General features: G+C 36.9%; 1 protein-coding gene across 1 annotated transcript in view; it reads right to left on the bottom strand.

Annotated features, from left to right (window-relative positions):
* Positions 1-20,089, bottom strand: part of UBE2R2 (ubiquitin conjugating enzyme E2 R2) — a 117,718-nt gene that overhangs the window by 13,946 nt on the left and 83,683 nt on the right. The window contains exons 2-3 of the mRNA XM_043566242.1: positions 17,584-17,670; positions 6,036-6,133 (exon numbers count right to left, since the gene is read on the bottom strand). Coding sequence (XP_043422177.1) covers positions 6,036-6,133; positions 17,584-17,670 — 185 coding nt within the window. The remainder of the gene's footprint in view (positions 1-6,035; positions 6,134-17,583; positions 17,671-20,089) is intronic.

Genomic DNA, 20,089 nt, shown 5'->3' with positions numbered 1-20,089 from the left:
TGAAAAACAGGTCTACCTTGAAAGAAAAAAGGTTCACAATATTTTAAACTGAGACAAGGTGAATAATATATTGTGTACCTATGCAGGAGAAGGTAAAGTATCTTGAATTCCAGTGGGTAATGGCAATATCCATTAAGGTAGTACTAAAATGAAATGAAAAAAATCGTTTGGAGCTTTATATTATGAACTATGGGGATGCCTGTTTTTTCAAAGGGGGACAAGATGTAAGCATGTGATTCAACATTCAACCTCCAAAAGTAAGAATCACTTAGTACCATACAGCTAACACTTCTTTTTGACTAGGGTTACTACTAGCCCTGAAAAACAAGCACCAAAATAATACCAAAAGGACAACCCTGCATTTTTTGTTCAATTTTTCAACAAGTCTTCCAACATATTTACTTAACCCTTTTAAATACGCTGTCAGTTTAATTACAAATGATGTGTTTCTTTTGAAAGCCTAACAGTCTCTTAAACAATTATGTAGAATGAAAGAGCTGAGAAATATGGTAGCCAAACATTTCCCCAGCAACAATAAATATAGCAGAATAATGTCCACAATATCATAATCCTTTAAGGAGAGAAAGTATGATCCTGAAATCTTATGCCCAAACTGTCACTTGAAGTGTAACTGCAAAACACATATATGCACACCCATACACATAGCATGCAACATTTTGAACATGTAAGAATTCAGGGAATACAGGGGGCTCTAAGGAGCATTTTCCTGGAGAAATTACTAATGGACTAATTCAGCCAATTAATAGATCAAAGGAAGTAAAATAATGGACGGCAAACAGTGAATTCATTTAATGGCAGGAATAAATTTTAAAAACCAGGATCACGTTACAAAACAGTACAGACTATAAATCTTATAACCTTCTGATGATAAATATGTTCAAAAGTTATAAAGAAAAGGGGGACAGAGGATGGGAGGTAAAATAAGTATACTGATTTCCTTTTCTTTTACTTGGATCTAAGTGTCAATATACCAGTTGAGGCTGAAAATAAGAGATAAGTATAGGTTAAAGGAACAAATAATCAGCTAGAACTGTTGTATGGTGGTAAGGGATAGGAGGGATGAAGAAGCAGAAGTACATGAATTCTGCTAATGATCATAAAAGATCCTATGTAAAGCAGTAGACTTTAATATACTCATGCACCTGGGGGTATATCAAGTATCACATCATTTCTCCTTTCCAGCGTTCCTTTTCACAATTGCCCTTTACAAAAGAAGTGCACACTTTCCACATATCCAAATATTCCTAGGGTGCAATGCCCAGTAGTAATGAAATGTAAGGGGTATAAAACAAAGAGAAATTTACAAATAAAGCCAACTGTTTTTCCTTTCACATAAATAATTTTGTTAGAAGTGTAGAGTGATGTTAATACAAGCATTTTGGTATGTGATGGAGTACAATAAATTCATATGTATAGACTAGGGCTGCTGGAATTATATTTTCATTAAAATGAACTTACTAATTGCATCTCTGCTTATTGTTAAGAAATGAATCATCCCTGGGGACCTGGGTGCTCAGTTGGTTAGGTGTCCAGACCCTTGATTTTGACTGAGGTCATGATCTCATGGTTTGTGAGATCGAGACCTACACTAAGACTGCTTAGGATGCTAGTACTCTCTTCCCTCTCTCTCTCTACTCACCCCCCCCCCCCGCCCCACTGGTGCTCACTCCCTCTCTCTCGCAATTAAAAAAAAAAGAAAGAAAGAAGCGGCGGGGGGCGGGGGGGGCGCGCACCTGCGTGGCTCAGTTGGTTAAATGGCTGACTTTGGCTCGGGTCATGATCTCACGGTTCATGAGTTCAAGCCCGGCATCAGACTCTGTGCTGAAGAGCTCAGAGCCTGGAGCCCGCTTCAGAGTCTGTGTCTCTCTGTGTGTGTCTCTGTGTCTCTCTGCCCCTCCCTGCTCATGCTCTGTTTCTCTCTCAAAATAAATAAACATTAAAAAAATTTTAAAGAAGGAGAAATGCATCATGCTTGAAGGAAAGTCCTATTAAAGTAAAGCATAAAGTACAAGGAGTATGTATTGATTCCTTATTTCATAGACATAAACTTATGGCAGGGCTCTGTGCCTGATCAATATGAGAATTAGAATTCAGAAGCATGATGGTTTCAAAGTTAGGTATATCAACATATTTAATTAAGAAAGGAAGTCACTTCTTTTCTGATTTAAAAAATTACAGGCAAGATGTGGTGCACTCCAAGATATATCTATCTTCTCAGCTTATATTGTTTTGAACAAGATACCTAAAGGAATGAGTAATGAGCATAATCAACAGTAATTTGATATGCTTGAACACTCTTTGGTATACACTTTCCAGAAAGTGGGAAGGAAACTTGATAAAAACTTGTAAGAAATTCTTGTGTAGGGGCACCTGGGTGGCTCAGTCAGTTGAGCGTCTGATTTTGGCTGAGGTTGTGATCTTGCAGTTTGCGAGTTTAAGCCCCATACTGGGTTTGCTGCTGTCAGCGTTAAGCCCACTTTAGACCCTCTGTCCCCCTCTCTCTGTCCTTGCCCTGCCTGCTCTCTCTCTCTCAAAAAAATAAAACCTTTAAAAATTTTTTAATAAAGAAATCCTTGTATAAGTCAAGAAGTCTTTTTTTTTTCTGCTTTTAACCAAAGTAGAGTTCCTTATTGAGCTACTAGATTTTAGAATGATTAAAAATGACTAACAAAATGAATAAATAAATGGGGGGAGGGGAAAGATCAATCTCCTATGCAGAAGAATTTGAAATAATTTATACAGATATCTCACCCCCATGGAAGTATAATTTCTCATTCCTTACATGTGGGCTGCACCTAAGACTTCCTTCCTTCAAAAGAGCATAGAATGGAAAGGGGAAAAACAAGTAACTTTATAGTGGAGAAATCTAAAAACAGAGTCTCAGCTAGGTGATGAACACTAACATCAATAGTAATAGGTCATGTTAATATTAGGTACCTTTATTACAAGGTAACAAAAATATATTTTACCTCTGTGGTCTTCATAACCCTACTCTAATAATCAGGAAAACATCAGAAAAATCCCAACTGGGGGACATTTTTATAAAATACCTGATTGGTACTCCTCAAAATTGTCAAGGTCATCAAAAACAAGAAAAGTTTGAGACTGTCACAGTTGCCTAAGGAGACATGCCTATTAAATATAACATGGTATCATGCATGAAATTCTAGAGCAAAGAACAACATAAGATAAAAACTAAGGAAATGTGAAAGAGTATGGACTTTAGTTAACAATAATGTATTAAAAGTGGTTCTCTAACTGTAATGAATGAACCACATTAATATCAGATGTTAATAATAAAACTGGCAGGTGCAGGTATATATGAGAACTATCTGTACTACCTTCACAATTTTCAAAAATCTAAACTATTCTAAAATTTTAAGTCATTTAAAGAGAAAACATCAATAACAAAACCACAATGAGATACCATGTCCACCCACCAGGATGGCTATAAAAAAAAAAAACAAAGATAATAACAAGTCCTAATGAACACGTGGAGAAATAAATTTTCACATAATGTTTGTAGGAATGTACTATTTACTGCAGTCATGTTGGAAAACAGTCTGGCAATTCCTCAAAAAACTAAACGTTGAGTTATCATATAACCCAGCAATTCCATTCCCAGGTATATATACCCAAGGAAATAAAAACATGTATATGTAAAAACTTGTACATAATGTGTATAGCAGTATTCATAATAGCCAAAAAATGGAAACCCAGAGGTCCATCAACTGATCAATGGATACACAAAGTGTGGTATAAACATTCAATGGAATATCATTCAGCCATAAAAAGGTATGAAGTGCTGATATATGCTACAACGAGGATGAACCTTGAAGACATACTAAATTAAAGAAGCCAATCACCATATACTGAATTACTATTCTTATAAAATATCCAGAATAGGTAAATCTATATAGACAGAAAGTAGACTGGTGGTTTCCTAGGGTTTCAGGAAAAAGGGGGAGGTGGGGGTTGAGTGATAATGGAGTGTAAATGTGAAGACGAATGAATTTCTTTAGAGGTGATAAAAATGTTCTAAAATTGGGGTACCTGGGTGGCCCAGTCAGTTAGGCATCTAACTTTGGCTCAGGTCATGATCTCATGGTTCATGAGTTCAAGCCCTGTGTTGGCTCTCTGCTGACAGTTCAGAGTGTGGAGCCTGCTCCGGATTCTGTGTCTCCCTCTCTGTCCCTCCCCTGCTTGTGCTCTTTCTCTCGAAAATAAATAAAACATTAAAAAAAATTTTTTTAATGTTCTAAAATTGTGGGGATACTTATACAACTTTGTACTATATTACACTTAAATTGGGAGAACTGTAGGGTAATGGAAATTATATCACAATAAAACTTTTGTTTTTCTAAAGACTGACAACAGATCACTCCGTGGTTTTTGCCAAATAACTCAGAATTAAAAGGATTTAGTTTCACTGCCATATAAAATTTTATTCCATTATCATATGTAAATATGGTCTCTTAATCACTGCATCTAATATATGTTTATGTTACATATGTTTATTGTCACATGTGTATACATGCACATACACACATATATATGCTTGTGTATACACAGGTATATATATTCTTGGGTGTGTATATTAGCATATATATTATTCATATATCATATATAAAATTGAAGCTACATTTCTTTTTTTATTAAAAAAAATTTTTTTAACATTTATTTATTTTTGACACAATGCGAGAAACAGAGTGCAAGCAGTGGAGGGGCACACAGAGAGAGACACAGAATCTGAAGTGGGCTCCAGGCTCTGAGCTGTCAGCCCAGAGCCCGACACAGGGCTTTAACTCATGAACTGTAAGATCATGACCTGAGCTGAAGTCGGATGCTTAAATGACTGAGCCACTCGGGCTTCCCAAAGCTGTATTTCTGTCTCACTCTAGCAAAGTAATAATTAATTATTCATAGATACACGGACTAATGAAAACAAATGTCCATCTACCTGATTTCAAAAAGCATTTCTAATAATTAGCAAATGTACATAGTAAATTGGAAGTGTATACTTACGTTGTTTTTAATCAACTGTATAAAGTAATTCAATATAGAAATAAGTTTAACTACAGCCCTGTCACAAATAATTAAAATATATTTATATATAGAATTTTATTGCAGAAAAATATAATGATAAATAATGTAAACATAACAATTACAAGTTAAAACTCAGGGTTCTTTTAAGGGTTAGGTGACCAACTCCCACACATATAGACCACTAAAAACAAACAGATGGTTAATATCTACTTATATAGTTCAACAGATGGCATCAAAAGAAATATACAAGCCTTTCAAATCATTAAGAACCATCTACACAGTTAATACAACAAACAAAAAACCCAGGTAAATGAAAGCTTTTTTTTTAAATGTTTATTTGAGGGAGAGGGAGAGGGGGAGGGAGGAAGAAAGGGAGGGAAGAAGGGAGGGAAGAAGGAAGGGAGGGAGGGAGGGAGGGAGGGAGGGAGGAGACAGACAGACAGACACAGAATCTGCAGCAGGCTCCAGGCTCCGAGCTGTCAGCACAGAGCCCAACACGGGGCCATGAGATCATGACCTGAGCCAAAGTTGGACACTTAACTGGCTGAGCCATCCAGGAGCCCCAGAAGCCCTTTTTAAAGTAGTACAACATAAAGTCATTTGAAGTTTGTAAAGACTTATATGATAGATTTCTCTGCAAAATATAGTAAGAACCCTAGAATAAGGAAGCAACTCATCCAAACATGGGCATCACAAGATTCAAAGATGCAGGATGGAACTTAAATAATGTTAAGAGGAAGAAGTCACACTAGAAAAATTCTTTCAAGATGAACATAAAGAAATGAGTAAAATATGCATTATTGCTCTGTAAATGGGACTCTCCAAAATGATGCACACATGTTACTTAAAGCTCTAGCAAAAAACAAAAACAACAAAGTACAGAAAGGATTCTTTTGTACTTGTTAAAAGATAATATCCAATCTTAAGAGCCATCTAAAAACCAGATTATTCCTTATGTAGCCCCTTACCTGACATTCTGAGTAGGATTCCACCTTTCGGACGGCAGTTCTCCACTCTGTGGGTCATCTACAGGCGGATGAAGAATCGAAATGCATACATCTCCATTCTATGAGACACAAACATCACATTTAGAAAGTACTCAGAAATATGATATAAAAAAGGGACATCAGTTCTGCTAAATTTTCTTTTATTCGTAGAAAACTTGTTTTCTCACCATAAGGGGAGAAAACAATTCTTTTTCTTCATGTTTGCAATCAATGTTAAAGAATTATTAAGTACTTTTTGGGGGCACCTGGGTGGCTCAGTTAGTTAAGTGTCTGACTTCGGCTCAGGTCACGGTCTCAACATTTGTGGGTTCGGGGCCCCGTGTCGGACTCTGTGTTGATAGCTCAGAGCCTGGGGCCTGCTTTGGATTCCGTGTCTTCTTCTTTCTCTGCCCCTCCCTCACTCACGCTCTTAATTGCTCTCTATCTCTCAAAAATAAACATTAAAAAAAAGTTTTAAAGAAAGAATTAAGTAGTTTTTATTTACAAATATTCATTCTGACTAATCTCCAGATATATCTTAGTTTAAAAAGTAGCACTACTTATTTACTTGTTTGTTTATTTTTATTGTCAATTTGGCTAATATACAGTGTGTACAGTGTGCTCTTGGTTTTGGGGGTAGATTCCCGTGGTTCATCACTTATATACAACACCCAGTGCTCATCCCAACAAATGCCCTCCTTAATGCCCATCACCTAGTTTCCCTTCTCTCCCACCCTCCCCATCAACCCTGTTTGTTCTCTGTATTTAAGAGTCTCTTATGGTTTGTCTTGTAGCACCATCTTTCTAAAAAAAACTCATTTAAAAATAGACAAACATGATGAACTGAGATCCAAGAGTCCTGAGAAGCAACAAAGTATCTTTATTTTCAGCTACATCTGAACCTAAAGTACATAAAAAGAAACAAACAAATCCCCCTCAAATTTGCCTTGCTTAAAATCTGCCTAGAGAGATGCTAAAATCACCTGTAACATCAATCAATGGTTTTAATAATTATGGTTTATATAAACTAAAAATATGCCTCCCAACAATATAATTTTAACTCCCTCAGGATATGGATAAAACTCATCACTATGGTTATATTTTGGTTCATAAACTTAAATTATAGGACCTAATTCACATGTACATTTAAGTCAAACACATATGTATTGCCTACCATATGCATCATAGACTGTTTTTCAATAGAAAAGACAAGGCTGAGTAAGATATAGTCACCAATCTCAGTCTAAAATGAAAGATAAAATTCAAAATTTTAAACAGAAATATAACTATAGAAAGTGTAAAAATCTTACACATACAACCCAAATTTAGACACACACATAAAATACACAACCACATCAAGGTAACAGAGTATTTTTAAAAGGAGAATAAAATTTTAATAAAATCAATACCAAATACTAAATTCTAAAACTCTGTACTATCATTAGATGCTATGAGGAAGGTTTAAAAAAAAAAAAAAAAGAAGGCACAACAGAAATCACGAGAGAAACTAGGATATTAGTGTGGAAGAACAAAAGGCTTATTGTTTCAGAAAGCTTTGAGATGGATTTTGAGTAAGAAGTACAATTTTAACAACTTAAGAGAAATTTAGACATCAGTTAGCCTAGATAAATAAACCAACATCATAAACAGTAGAACAAAATATGCTTGGGTAGTTGTATTTGTTTTACGTTGCTACTCTAACAAATCACCACAAACTTAGTGGCTTAAAACAAAACAAAAAAAATATTATTTTACATTTCTATAGTCAAAGTCTGACACTGTTCCAACAGGGCTAAATTCAATGTGTCAGCATTAATGCACTGCTTCCTGAAGCCTCTAAGACACACTCTCTTTCCTTGCCCTTTCTAAGCTTCTAAAGGCTACCCACACTCCTTTGGTCTTGGCCCCCTTCCTCTAATCCTCAAAGCAAAAAGTGTTACACTTTTCTGAGCCTTTCTTCCATAGTCTATCTCTCACTCTCATTTTCTGCCTACCTCTTCTACTTTAAAGGACTCTTTGGGTTACATTGGGCCCACCTGGATAATCCAGAATAATCTCCTTATTTTAAGGTCAGCTAATGATTAGCAACTTTAACTTTTCTTTAACATATAAGCTAACATACCATAGGTTCTAGGAACTGGAATGTCTAGGGATACGGACATCTCTGAAGGACCATTATTCTACCCACCACAGTAGTGAAGAACCCACTGGTAATGAAATAAATATATGGTACAAAAATTAGACCAGAGGAATATGTTACTTTGTTCAGAGTTTAATATGTATATACATAAAATTTCTGAGTAGTGGAACAACATATATAGATTTCTACTTAGAAACAACAAATTAAAAGATGGGCATCTGAGGGAACCTGGGTCGATCAGTCAGTTAAGCATCCAACATTTGATCTTGGCTTGGGTCATGATTTCACGATTTGTGTGATGGAGCCCCATGTCGGGCTCTGCACGGACAGCACAGAGGCTGCTTGGGATTCTCTGTGCTTTCTCTCTCAAAATAAATAAGCATTTGACAAAACCTAATATTTTCATGATAAAAACACTCAAAAAACGATAAACAGAACTATTAACATTATAAGGGGCATTTTTTTAAAAAGTCCACAGCTAGCATTATAGTAAATGGTGAAATCTTTCCCTCCAAGGATCAATAGGACAAGGATTAGAGTACCTGGGTGGCTCAGTCAGTTAAGCAAATGACTCTTGATCTCAGCTCATGTCATGATCTTACAGTATGTTAGATCAAGCCCTGCGTGGGGCTCTGTGCTGACAGCGTGGAGCCTGCTTGGGATTCTCTCTCCTTCTTTCTCTCTGCCCTTCCCCGACTCATGCTCTCTCATTCTCAAAATAAATTTTAAAAACATTAAAAAAAAAAACAAAAAACAGGACAATGGTAACTATTTTTACCACTGCTATTTAACACTGTCCTGGAAATTCTAACCAGAGCATTAGACAAGAAAAAGCAGTAAGAGACATACAAAGTGGAAAGGAAAAAGAAAAATTATTTCAAAAATGACAAAGAAAATTCCAAAGAATTCACAAGAAAGGCACTAAAGCAAGTAAACAAATTCAGCAAAGTTGTAGGACATAAGATCAACATTCAAATATCAGGTTTATTTCTAAATACCAGCAATAACCTAAATAGGATAACCTAAAAAGGATATTAAGAAAACAATTCCATTTACAATGGCATCTAAAAGAACAAAACACAACCTAGGAATAAATCTAACCAAGGAGGTGAAAGACTTGTACACAGAAAACTATAAAACACAGCTCAAGGAAGTTAAAGACCTAAATAAATACATCCTGGGTTCGTAAGTGGAAAGACTTCATGATAACATGGCACTAACTATTCCCCAGTCTGATCTACAGTTTCAGTGGAATCCTAATCAAAATCCTGGCTTCCCCTTGCCAGAAATTGAAAACATGATCCTAACATTTATATAGAAATTTAAGGGATCTACAATAGCAAAAAACAATCTTAAAGAAAAAAAAAAAGTAAAATCAAAGACTCACACTTCCTGATTTCAAAACTTACTATAAACCTATAATCAACAAGACAGTTTAGGACTGGCATAATGAGAGACCTACATACCAATAGAACAGAACTGAGAATCCATAAATAACCACATACATCTATGGCCAATTGATTTTTGATGAGGATGCTAAGTCCATTCTATGGGGAAAGAACAGTCTCTTCAACAAATGAATTGGGATAACTGAATTTTCAAGAACAAAAAGATGAAGTTGGATTCCTATCTCATACCATATACAAAATTAACTCAAAATGGAAGATCTAAGAGCTAAAATTATAAAACTCTTTAAAAACCAAAACAGGGGCACCTGGGTGGCTCAGTCGGTTAAGCGTCTGACTTTGGCTCAGGTCACGACCTCACGGTTCGTGAGTTTGAGCCCCGCATCGGGCTCTGTGCTGACAGCTCAGAGCCTGGAGCCTGCTTCGGATTCTGTCTCCCTCTCTCTCTGTGCCTCCCCTGTCCATGCTCTGTCTCTCTCTGTCTCAGAGATGAGTAAACATTAAGAAAAAAATTAAAAAAAAACAAAAACATAGGAGTAAATCTTCATGATCTTGGATATGGCAATGGATTCTTAGATATGACACCAAAAGCATGAGCAATAAACCAGACTTTATCAAAATGAAAAACCTTTGTGCAAAGAAAATTATCAAGAAAATGACAAGACAACCTACAGATAAGAAGGAAATATCTCCAAGTCATGTATTCGGTAAGTGTTTAATATCCTTAATTATATAGAACTCTTACAACTCAAAGACAAAAAGATAAACTAGTCTATTAAAAAATGGGCAAAGGAGGTGAACAAACATTTCTCCAAAGATGATATATAAATAGCCAATAAACACATGAAAGCATGCTCAACATCATTAGTCATTAGGGAAATGCAAATCAAAATGACAATAAGATATCACTTTACATCCCTTAGGATGGCTATAATTGAAACAAAAATGAAAAATAACAAGTGTTAGTAAGGACGTGGAGAAACAGGAACCCTCATCCATTACTGGTGGGAATTTGAAATGGTTCATCTGCTGGAGACCCGTCTGGTAGTACCTCAAAGAGTAAAATACAAAATTACCTATTTGATACCATAATTCTAGGTATATAAACAAGAGAACTGAAAGAAGGACTTATACAAGTACATATATACACACGGGCACAGCAGCACTATTCTCACATCCAAAATGTGGACAAAGATCAAATGTCCATCAATAGATGGATAGATACAATAGAATATCATCCAACCATAAAGAGAAATGTACATGTTACAACATGGAGAAAATTGGCTAAATGAAAGCCAGACACAAAAGGTCACATATTGCATGATTCCATTTATAAGAGATATCCAGAATAGACAAAATATATACAGACAGAAAGCTGGGTGGTCATTGTCAGAGACTAGGACTAGAGTGAAATGGAATGGAGAGAAAGTGCATTGTGCGTAAAGTGTTTTATGCAGGAGTGATGGGAATACTTTATAAATAGAGGTGTTAGCTGCACAACACTGGGACCACGTACTAAATATCACTGAATTACGTTCACTTTAAACAGTTAATTTTTTAGGGATGCGTGGGTGGCCCAGTCAGGTTAAGTGACCAACTTCGGCTCAGGTTATGATCTCACAGTCCGTGGGTTTGAGCCCCACGTCAGGCTCTGTGCTGACAGCTCAGAGCCTGGAGCGTGCTTTGGATTCTGTGTCTCCCTTTGTCTCTGTCCTTCACCTGCTCACATTCTGTCCCTCTCTCTCAAAAATAAATAGACATTTAAAAAATAATAAACAGTTAATTTTTTAGAGTGAGAGTGAGCAGGGAAGGGGCAGAAAGAGAGGGAGAGAGAATCCCAAGCAGGCTCCATGCTGTCAACACAGAGCCCGACACAGGGCTTGATCTCAAGAACTGTGAGATCATGACCTAAGCCGAGATCAAAAGTCAGACATTCAACCAACCGAGCCACCCAGGAGCCCCTAAATGGTTAATTTTATGATGTGAATTTCACCTCAATAAATTATTATTTTTAAAAGGATGGGGGAAGTTCTAAGTCTCTAGAACGGCAGCTGTAAAACGTAAAGTGAAGGCTATCTATCTAGCCTAGGCCCTCTCCAAATCCAATTAAACTGAAATCTCCAGTATTCTTTATTCGTAACAACTTCTCCACAGGATTCTGATATCAAGCCAAATTTGGGCACATCACTGCCTAGAAAAAACTTTTTCCTGTACCTTAAAGTTATAGAGAATGCATAAGATCTGCAAATCCATGAATATAACTACATAAATATATATTAAATCTTGCTTGTCACAGATTACTTACAAATCAGATCCCAGCTGGTAAAACATTCCTTCTGGGTGTGTCTGTGAGGGTGTTTCCAGGAGATGCTAGAATTTCTATCAGTAGACTGAGTAAGGAATATCCACCCTAACTGGAGTTAAGTATCCTAATGGGGCAGGCATCATCCAATCTGTTGAGGTCCTGAACACAACAAACAGGCAAAAGACCGATTCTCTCTTAACCTGGAACACTGGAACTCTGGGTTCTTGGGCCGTGGTATTCTAGGACATACACATGCAGCTCCTTAGTTTCCAGGCCTCTGGATTCAATCTGAATTATACTCCTGGCTTTCTTGGTTCTACAGCTTGCAGAGACTGTGCTATTTCTTAGACTTTATAACCATATGAGCCAACTCCTATAAATAAACCTCCTCTAATACATATCTCTATATATCCTATTGGTTCTGTTTCTCTGGAGAACCCTCGCTAACACAGCATTATTGTTGCTTTTATCTGGTCTTTTCTTAATGCTAAAATATAATTGATGACTAGAGCTTTACTGTAAAGGACTCTTGGATATATGCAGTTCTTTCAACTTTTAAAAAGCTGATTATAGGTCTCAACCATTTTCACTCCTAATGCATACCATCCATCTAAATAATTACAAAGATCATAAACTATGTGTAATTAGGCCCATTCAACACTTACAAAGCCTAAACTTTATTATTCCAAACAGTTATGGTTCTGCAGACTTGGCAAAAAACCTTATATAAGATACCAGACAGCTAGCCTGTTCTTTACTCAAGCCTTCTAAGGACAGAGAGATAAAGCAGAAGAGTCTTCAGAAACTAACCATGCTGGCACCTTGATCTTGGACTTCTAGCTTCCTACTCTGTGAGAAAATATATTCCTTTTCTTTAAGCCATCCCCTCTATGGTACTGTTATAGCAGCCCAAGCTAAGACAACATGACTTAGGAAAAGCATATTAGAACAGTAGGGTCTATTTTTAATCATTATTAAAACAATAATATTTAAACATCCCATGCCCTAATGACAGTGGAATAGTAGCCAAATTGATACATCTTTATAATGCTGGAAGCTATACAAATTAGTATAATGATTTGAGAATAATCTGGGTTCTAGAATGAAGAATAACTCTTCAGAACCAGAACCATAAGTGAAACAGCAAAATATTTTATTACTGGCTGTCAAGCAGACTAAAAGACACCAACATACAGGAACTTTCATTTCATGACTGCACTGGTTGACATTTACCTGTGCACACTATATAGGAAAAATGACTTGTATACTCCTTCATAAAAAAAAAAAAAAAAACATCTGAAATCTTTATATTTTTACTTTTTTTAAAAATTTAAGTAACCTCTACATGCACCATGGGGCTCAAACTCACAACCTCGAGATCAAGAGTCACATGCTCTTCTGACTGAGCTAGCCAGGTGCCCCTATTATGTTTTTTAAGTAAAGCTTCATACTGTGTTTCACAACTCACTAGTACTAAAAAGATCAAATAGTGTGTGCTTTCCACTCAATTTTGCAGTGAATCTAAAACTACTCTAAAAATTAGTCTATTCTAAAAAAATATATATTTTTTATTTACTAAATTCTAAAGAACAGAGAGATTCTGAGTTGCCATAGCTGTAAAGTTCACAATGCATTACAGGGTGTATGAAAGCCTCATTTTAATACATGGCCAGGCAAATGGAGTTTGTTGGCTGTCTACTTCTGAGAATGCAGTTACATGTAACCATGAAACTATTTTTGAGTTCACTCAACATATTACGAAGTAGACAGGAGTAGATACATAGTAGTACAATCACTGATGACAAGTTCATATTAAATTTCCTGTGTTCTCCAAGTTCCCCCTTGATATTTATAAATTTCACAAATATGGCAATGATAAAGGTAATGTTAAAATAATTAAATTCATTCATATATACTGCAGCGTTTACTTCTTTCGGGGCTGTAGTAATGTGTACATTGATGTATTTAGCAAAACTGTAACAAAAGCTCTTGTAATTTTTAAAACTTCACATAATAGGGGCACCTGGGTGGCTAAGTCAGTTAAGTGTCTGACTCTTGGTTTCATCTCAGGTCATGATCTCACAGATTTTGAGCTCAAGCCCCACAGTGGGCTCTGCGCTGATAGAGCGAAGCCTGCTTGGGATTCTGTCCCCCTCTCTGCTCCTCCCCTGCTCACTCTCTATCTCTCAAAAATAAATAAAAATAAACTTTAAAAAGTTATTTTAAAAAATAACATTATAACTTATTTTCTAACAATAACAGTCTCTACAATATTTATTTTTAATGCTTGTGAAGTTAATGTAGCAAAAACTTCTTTTAAGTTTATTTTTTTACTTTTTTTTTAATGATTATTTTTGAGAGAGAGAGACAGAGAGCGTGAGCAGGGAGGGGCAGAGAGAGGGGGAGACAAAGAATCCAAAGTAGGCTTCAGGCTCTGAGCTGTCAGCACACAGCCTGACACAGGGCTCCAACCCATGAACCGTAAGATCGTGACCTGAGCTGAAACCAAGAGTCAGACGCTTAACTGACTGGGCTACCCAGGAACCTTCCCAAAACTCTTTCATCAAGTCCCTTTTTCTGGCATTTGAATAGTCTTCTACTTTTGTATTTTTGATTGGTTTGTTTCACTGCCCCTCCCCCATCTCTAATTCTATTATAAATAACACTGCAGTAAACATTTTGATGACTACAGCAATTTGACCTCAAGGTCCACCACGTGTCTACCACAGGTGACAATGCAGGTAGGTGAGAGCAACAACCAACAAGAATATCCCTTTGGCCAAGAAACATGAGCCCCAACCTTTAGAATCACAAATACGGACATAGGCCCTCAAAAAGTTCAATTCTGATAATCATTTCCAAAGTGTAGCAAAGATAAATTAACTTATGTGAGAAGAGTCTCTCTCTGTTTTTTAAAGATTTATTTTACTTTGTTTCATTTCATTTTAAAGACAGAGTGTACGAGCAGAGAGAAAGAGAGAGAGACAATCTCAAGCAGGCTGCATACTCAGTGCAGAGTCTGACATGGGGCTCAATCCCATGACCCTAAATCAAGAGTTAGACGATCAACCCATTGAGCTACCCAGGCACCCCAAAGATTTTATTTTTTTACGTAATCTCTACACTCAAAGTAGGGCTTGAACTCACAACCCAAGGATCAAGAGTCACATGCTCTGCTGACTAAGCCAACCAGGCGCCCTATAAGTCTCTTATGACCACCATGACTATATCAAATTAAATTCCTAACCACGCTTTATCACTTCTTTAAAAAGAAAACATTAGGGGCTCCTGGGTGGCTCAGTTGCTCAAGCATCCAACTTTGGCTCAGGTCATGATCTCGTGGTTCATGGGTTTGAGCCCCACGTCAGGACTCTGTGCTGACAGGTCAGAGTTTGGAGCCTACTTCAGATTCTGTGCTTCCTTCTCTCTGTGTTCCTCCCCTACTCGTGCTCTCTGTCTCTCAAAACTAAATAAACATTAAAAAAATTAAAAAGTAAACATTTGTGGCATGGAAAACAACTGCATATTTATAAGATACGAATGAATTATTTTCCCATTGAAAATTTGATTATGAATATGAAAAAAACTTTTTAAAAAATAATGATCCAATGCTAAGTCTTGAGACAGAACTAAATAGTCTACTTTAATAGTGAAAAAATAGTCGAAAGGGAAGTTTACATACACTTTATTCCTTCACAGTTTTGAATCCTTTTCCTTGTTTTTTTGTTTCTTTTTTCTTTTTTAACATTTATGTATTTTTGAGAGACAGACGCAGAGCATGAGCAGGGGACGGTTTGTTAGCACAGAGTCCGACGCAGGGCTCGAACTCCTGAACTGCAAGACCATGACCTGAGCTGAAGTCAGACGCTCAACCGACTGAGCCACCCAGGCGCCCCTTTTGTTTCTCTTTGAGAGGAGTTTGGGATTAGGTAACTTCAGAATGGAAACAAGTGAATACATGGCTTTTAGGTGAATTAGTTCTTAACAGCAAAACAAAAGCTTGAGTCTTCTCACTTCACTCATGCTATATAAAATCCATAAATACTACATGGACAGAAACACAGAAGTATTTCTACGTGTGCTGAACTCGTTTTGAACTTCTTAAACAGTGAATTGTTTCTATAGTCTATCTCCTACAAGGGGTAACTCTGTTATACAGAATAGTGTTAAGGTATTCACTATCGTTTATAAATATTGTGATTATCTTAAATACTAAAGACATTAAAGAAAACAAATTCTGGGAGCTTATTTCTGGAAATGTAACTACACATCACCTTTTGAGCACCAGTTTGTCTTGTTTAAAGAAAAGAAAGGCAAAGATAATGCCTCGAAGAAAAAGTAAATTGTGTAAAACAATAAAGCTGCTTGCTCCAGTGTGCTGATTTATATGGAGATCCAAATTCAGGGTTCAGAGCTCTAGAGCAAGTTCTTCATTTCTTGCCTACAGGCATTATGTTGCTCTGTTTCTGGAGCAAAGGAGCTTCCCAATATCCACCAGAGCAAAAGAAGGGACTATATGACTAAGGCTGCAAATTTTAAAAAGGAATTTTAATGCATGGTCCACAGCTTCAATAAAGTAAGACCACCTCAGAGCCTTAATACAATGAAAAAGATTACAAAATGGTAAAGGAGTGGACTATAAGGATATTTTAGAGGTCCTTTACATAATGATCCTGAGAAACAAAACGCATCATTCCAACATGGTTAGATTAGCCCAAAGCTAAGTGTCTTTCACCAACAAAACTAGAAATCACTCCCTCAGGCATGTGAAATGTTCCGTAGAAGAACCTCACCTTGGATTTATTCTAAAAGAGGTTCTCAACTGCTCTGAAGCAATTACTAAAAGGAGGCCAGTCCAAATGTAGTAGGATAAATTCCCCTGAGAAGCTCAATCTGTGATCATAGCAACAGGTAACCCTTGCTGTGAAGCTAGAGGATAGTAATTTGTATGACTTTATACACTAAATTTTTAAAATGCCAATCTTAACACCTAGGCAGTATAATCTTAGGAATAGCAACAATGATTCAAAGTCTCAATCTTAAATACAATAGGGGTCCCTGGGTGGCTCAGTTGGTTGAGCATCAGACTCTTGATTTTGGCTCAGGTCATGATCCCAGGGTCATGAGATCAAGCCTCACATCGGGCTCCACACTGAGGATGAAGCCTGCTTGAGATCACCTCTCTCTTTCCCTCTGCCCCTCTCCCCTGCTTGCATGCCCCTCTCTCTTAAAAAAAAAATCTAGGGTTGCCTGGGTGGGTCAGGTGGTTAAGCATCCAACTCTTGACTTTGGCTCAGGTCATGATCTCACAATTTGTGGGTTTGGGCCCCTTGTTGCGCTCTGTGCTGTGTCAGCATAGAGCCTGCTTGGAATTCTCTCTCCCTGTCTCTCTGCCTCTACCCCAATCATACTCTTTCAGAATAAATAACCTTAAAAAAAAATTTAAGCTTTATATATATTATATATAAACATATCTATGTGCAGAATACACCGGTATTATGAAACAACCTTCAATTTGGAACAATTAAACTAGAGACTAGTAACTACAAGTGGGGAACCATGAATACTCCCTTGTGGCTACAGCATAACTACCACAGCATACTGAGATGCATAGGTTATTTTGCAGGACTGTATCTAAAAAATGAATCTTCAGAGAAATTCACAACATATGTCTCTTACCTCATAAATGTTGGGGTGCCACATTTTGGTCAAGAATCTGAAGGTAGGTGGTGAATACGGGTAGTCAATAGGAAATTTAATATGCGCCTGAAAAGGAAAAAAATGAAATGCTAATAAATGAGACTATAGGTTTTTCATCTGCCTAATAATTCACCCTATTATATCCCAGTGAAATTAAACTTTCTATGGAGTAAACTCTTAGGATTAACAACTACTCATATACATTTTGTTAGCCCCAATGTCAGAGTTACTATTAATGTTCTTATAGCGTTTTTTCAAATATTCATAAGAGCTTATATTAAATCACCCAAACTCAACAGTCAAATAATTTTTCATTACATTAATATGAGTGAAAAATAGTAATAGGTACAGGTATGTCATACTAATTGCTACATTTATTTTTAACACAAAAAATAACTAATACAACCTTATGGTACATAATACAGAACAAAAATCATTTATAACTCACCTGATTTAAATACTACCCAGAAATAATAAATGCTATATTTTGATACAGCTCCTTCCAGCAGTTTTTTTGATATATACATGTTTGTTTCTTTACAAAACTTATTTTCAAAAATTTGAATATACTGAATTTTATAATTTTTCCCCATCCGTATCATACATTTTCCTACAAAATAGTCTCTAAATAGATGATTGTTAGTATCTGTGTAACATTCCATCATAGGGATATTAGATAAATCATTTTAAATAAATGATTTCTATATTTTGGGACATTTGGATTGTTTCTTACTCTTACTCTTACAGTATACCATATTTCAAATATGAAGAAACCCAGAAAGACACTCATTTAACAGTATAGTAAAAGAGCCTGAGAAAGGGATAGAAAGGACAAGCTAAGACTAAATAAGCTACAAAACCCAGTAATCATAGCAAGTCAGGACCCTCAAAAATTCTTCTCTTGATAAAAGCAATAAGAAAATTGGCAAAAATTTTAAGACTCAATTCTTCAGAATGTAGAAAATAACCAAAGGTTTGCAGTAATTCAAGGAGCCTCTATTCAAGAAAAATAGCTGACCCTCAGTAAGAACATTGGAACTTTGTGGTGTTTTAACTTGTCCCAGTCCCATGACCTGCTCTCCAGGAGCTATGGTAATTAAAACTAACATATCACATTCAAAGTGAAGACAAGGAGTCACAGAATGTGCTGAAATTTCTTCCAAGCCTTAATCCCAAAGAACTGTCACTACCTGACATTTTTGATGGTTCCCTAGAAAAATTCACTTGCAAGACTATCTACATTTGACCTGATCTATAGCTTGGGCAGTGTCAAAATAACTTTCCATGGGTGTGTTTGCTAACAACAACGACAGGCAAATGCTGAACTTTAAAGCTGCTTGTTAGGTCAAACAACAGACTAGCCAAAAAATTTAATGAGAAAAGCAAGGACAGGGGCGACTAGATGGCTCAGTCCATGAAGCGTCCGACTTTGGCTCAGGTCATGATCTCACTGTTCCTGAGTCTGAGCCCCGCATCAGGCTGTCTGCTATCAGTGCAGAGCCCACTTCGGATTCTCTGTCTTCCTCTCTCTCTGCCCCTCCTGTGCTCGCGCTGTCTCTCAAAAGTAAACATTTAGGGGCACCTGAGTAGCTCAGGTTATGATCTCGCTGTTGTTGAGTTCAAGCCCCTCACCAGGCTTGCTGCTGTCAGTGAAAAGCCCGCTTCGGATCCTCTGTCCCCCTCTCTCTGCCCCTTCCCCACTTGTGATCTCCCAAAAATAAACAAACATTAAAAAAAAAAAAAAAGAGGAAAAGTAAGGATATGAGATGTGCATAAGGACTTTGAAAAACTCTAACAAATTCCCAAGAATCTAGAATACTGGCCCATATGTAGGGCTGTGTATGCCCAGGCTCTACACATGTTCAGGAAAGTCATGAGAATTCATCAGAAGGCCCTAAACTGGCATCTCTGGCTATACTGAAGGATCTGTACAGATCTGTACAAAGGCTAAGGCAGAGTTCAAAACTGCATAACTGAGTGTTAAAGGCATGCTTCATTCAATATGCACACAGAACTCCTCTTACAATGCCCAGGAGACTTCTTGGTATCAGGAAATCAAATCAAATCAAACTAAGGAAATTGCTGTCCAATCATTAGCTGATCATTAAACTAACCAAGTGGAGACTTTACTGGCCACATATAAAAATATAGACAAAACAGTGGTGCCTGGGGGGCTAGGTCGGTTAGGCGTCCATCTTTGGCTCACGTCATGATCTCACAGTTTGTGAGTTTGAGCCCCACATTGGGCTCTCTGCTGTCAGCACAGAGCCTGCTTCAGATCCTCTGTCTACCCACCACCCCCCCAAAACTAAATAAACATTTTACACACACACACACACACACACACACACACACACACACACACGAATATAGACAAAACAGAACTGGGTCAGAAAAAAGCCACTAAGCAAGGGAACAATTACAATGATGGCAACAAAAAATTCTGTTGCCACATTGTATTACTCAAACATCCAGTTTTCAACAC

Source organism: Prionailurus bengalensis, chromosome D4, assembly GCF_016509475.1.
Source record: "Prionailurus bengalensis isolate Pbe53 chromosome D4, Fcat_Pben_1.1_paternal_pri, whole genome shotgun sequence".
Classification (NCBI taxonomy): Eukaryota; Metazoa; Chordata; class Mammalia; order Carnivora; family Felidae; genus Prionailurus; species Prionailurus bengalensis.
This window is presented reverse-complemented; position numbering and strand designations above follow the sequence as displayed.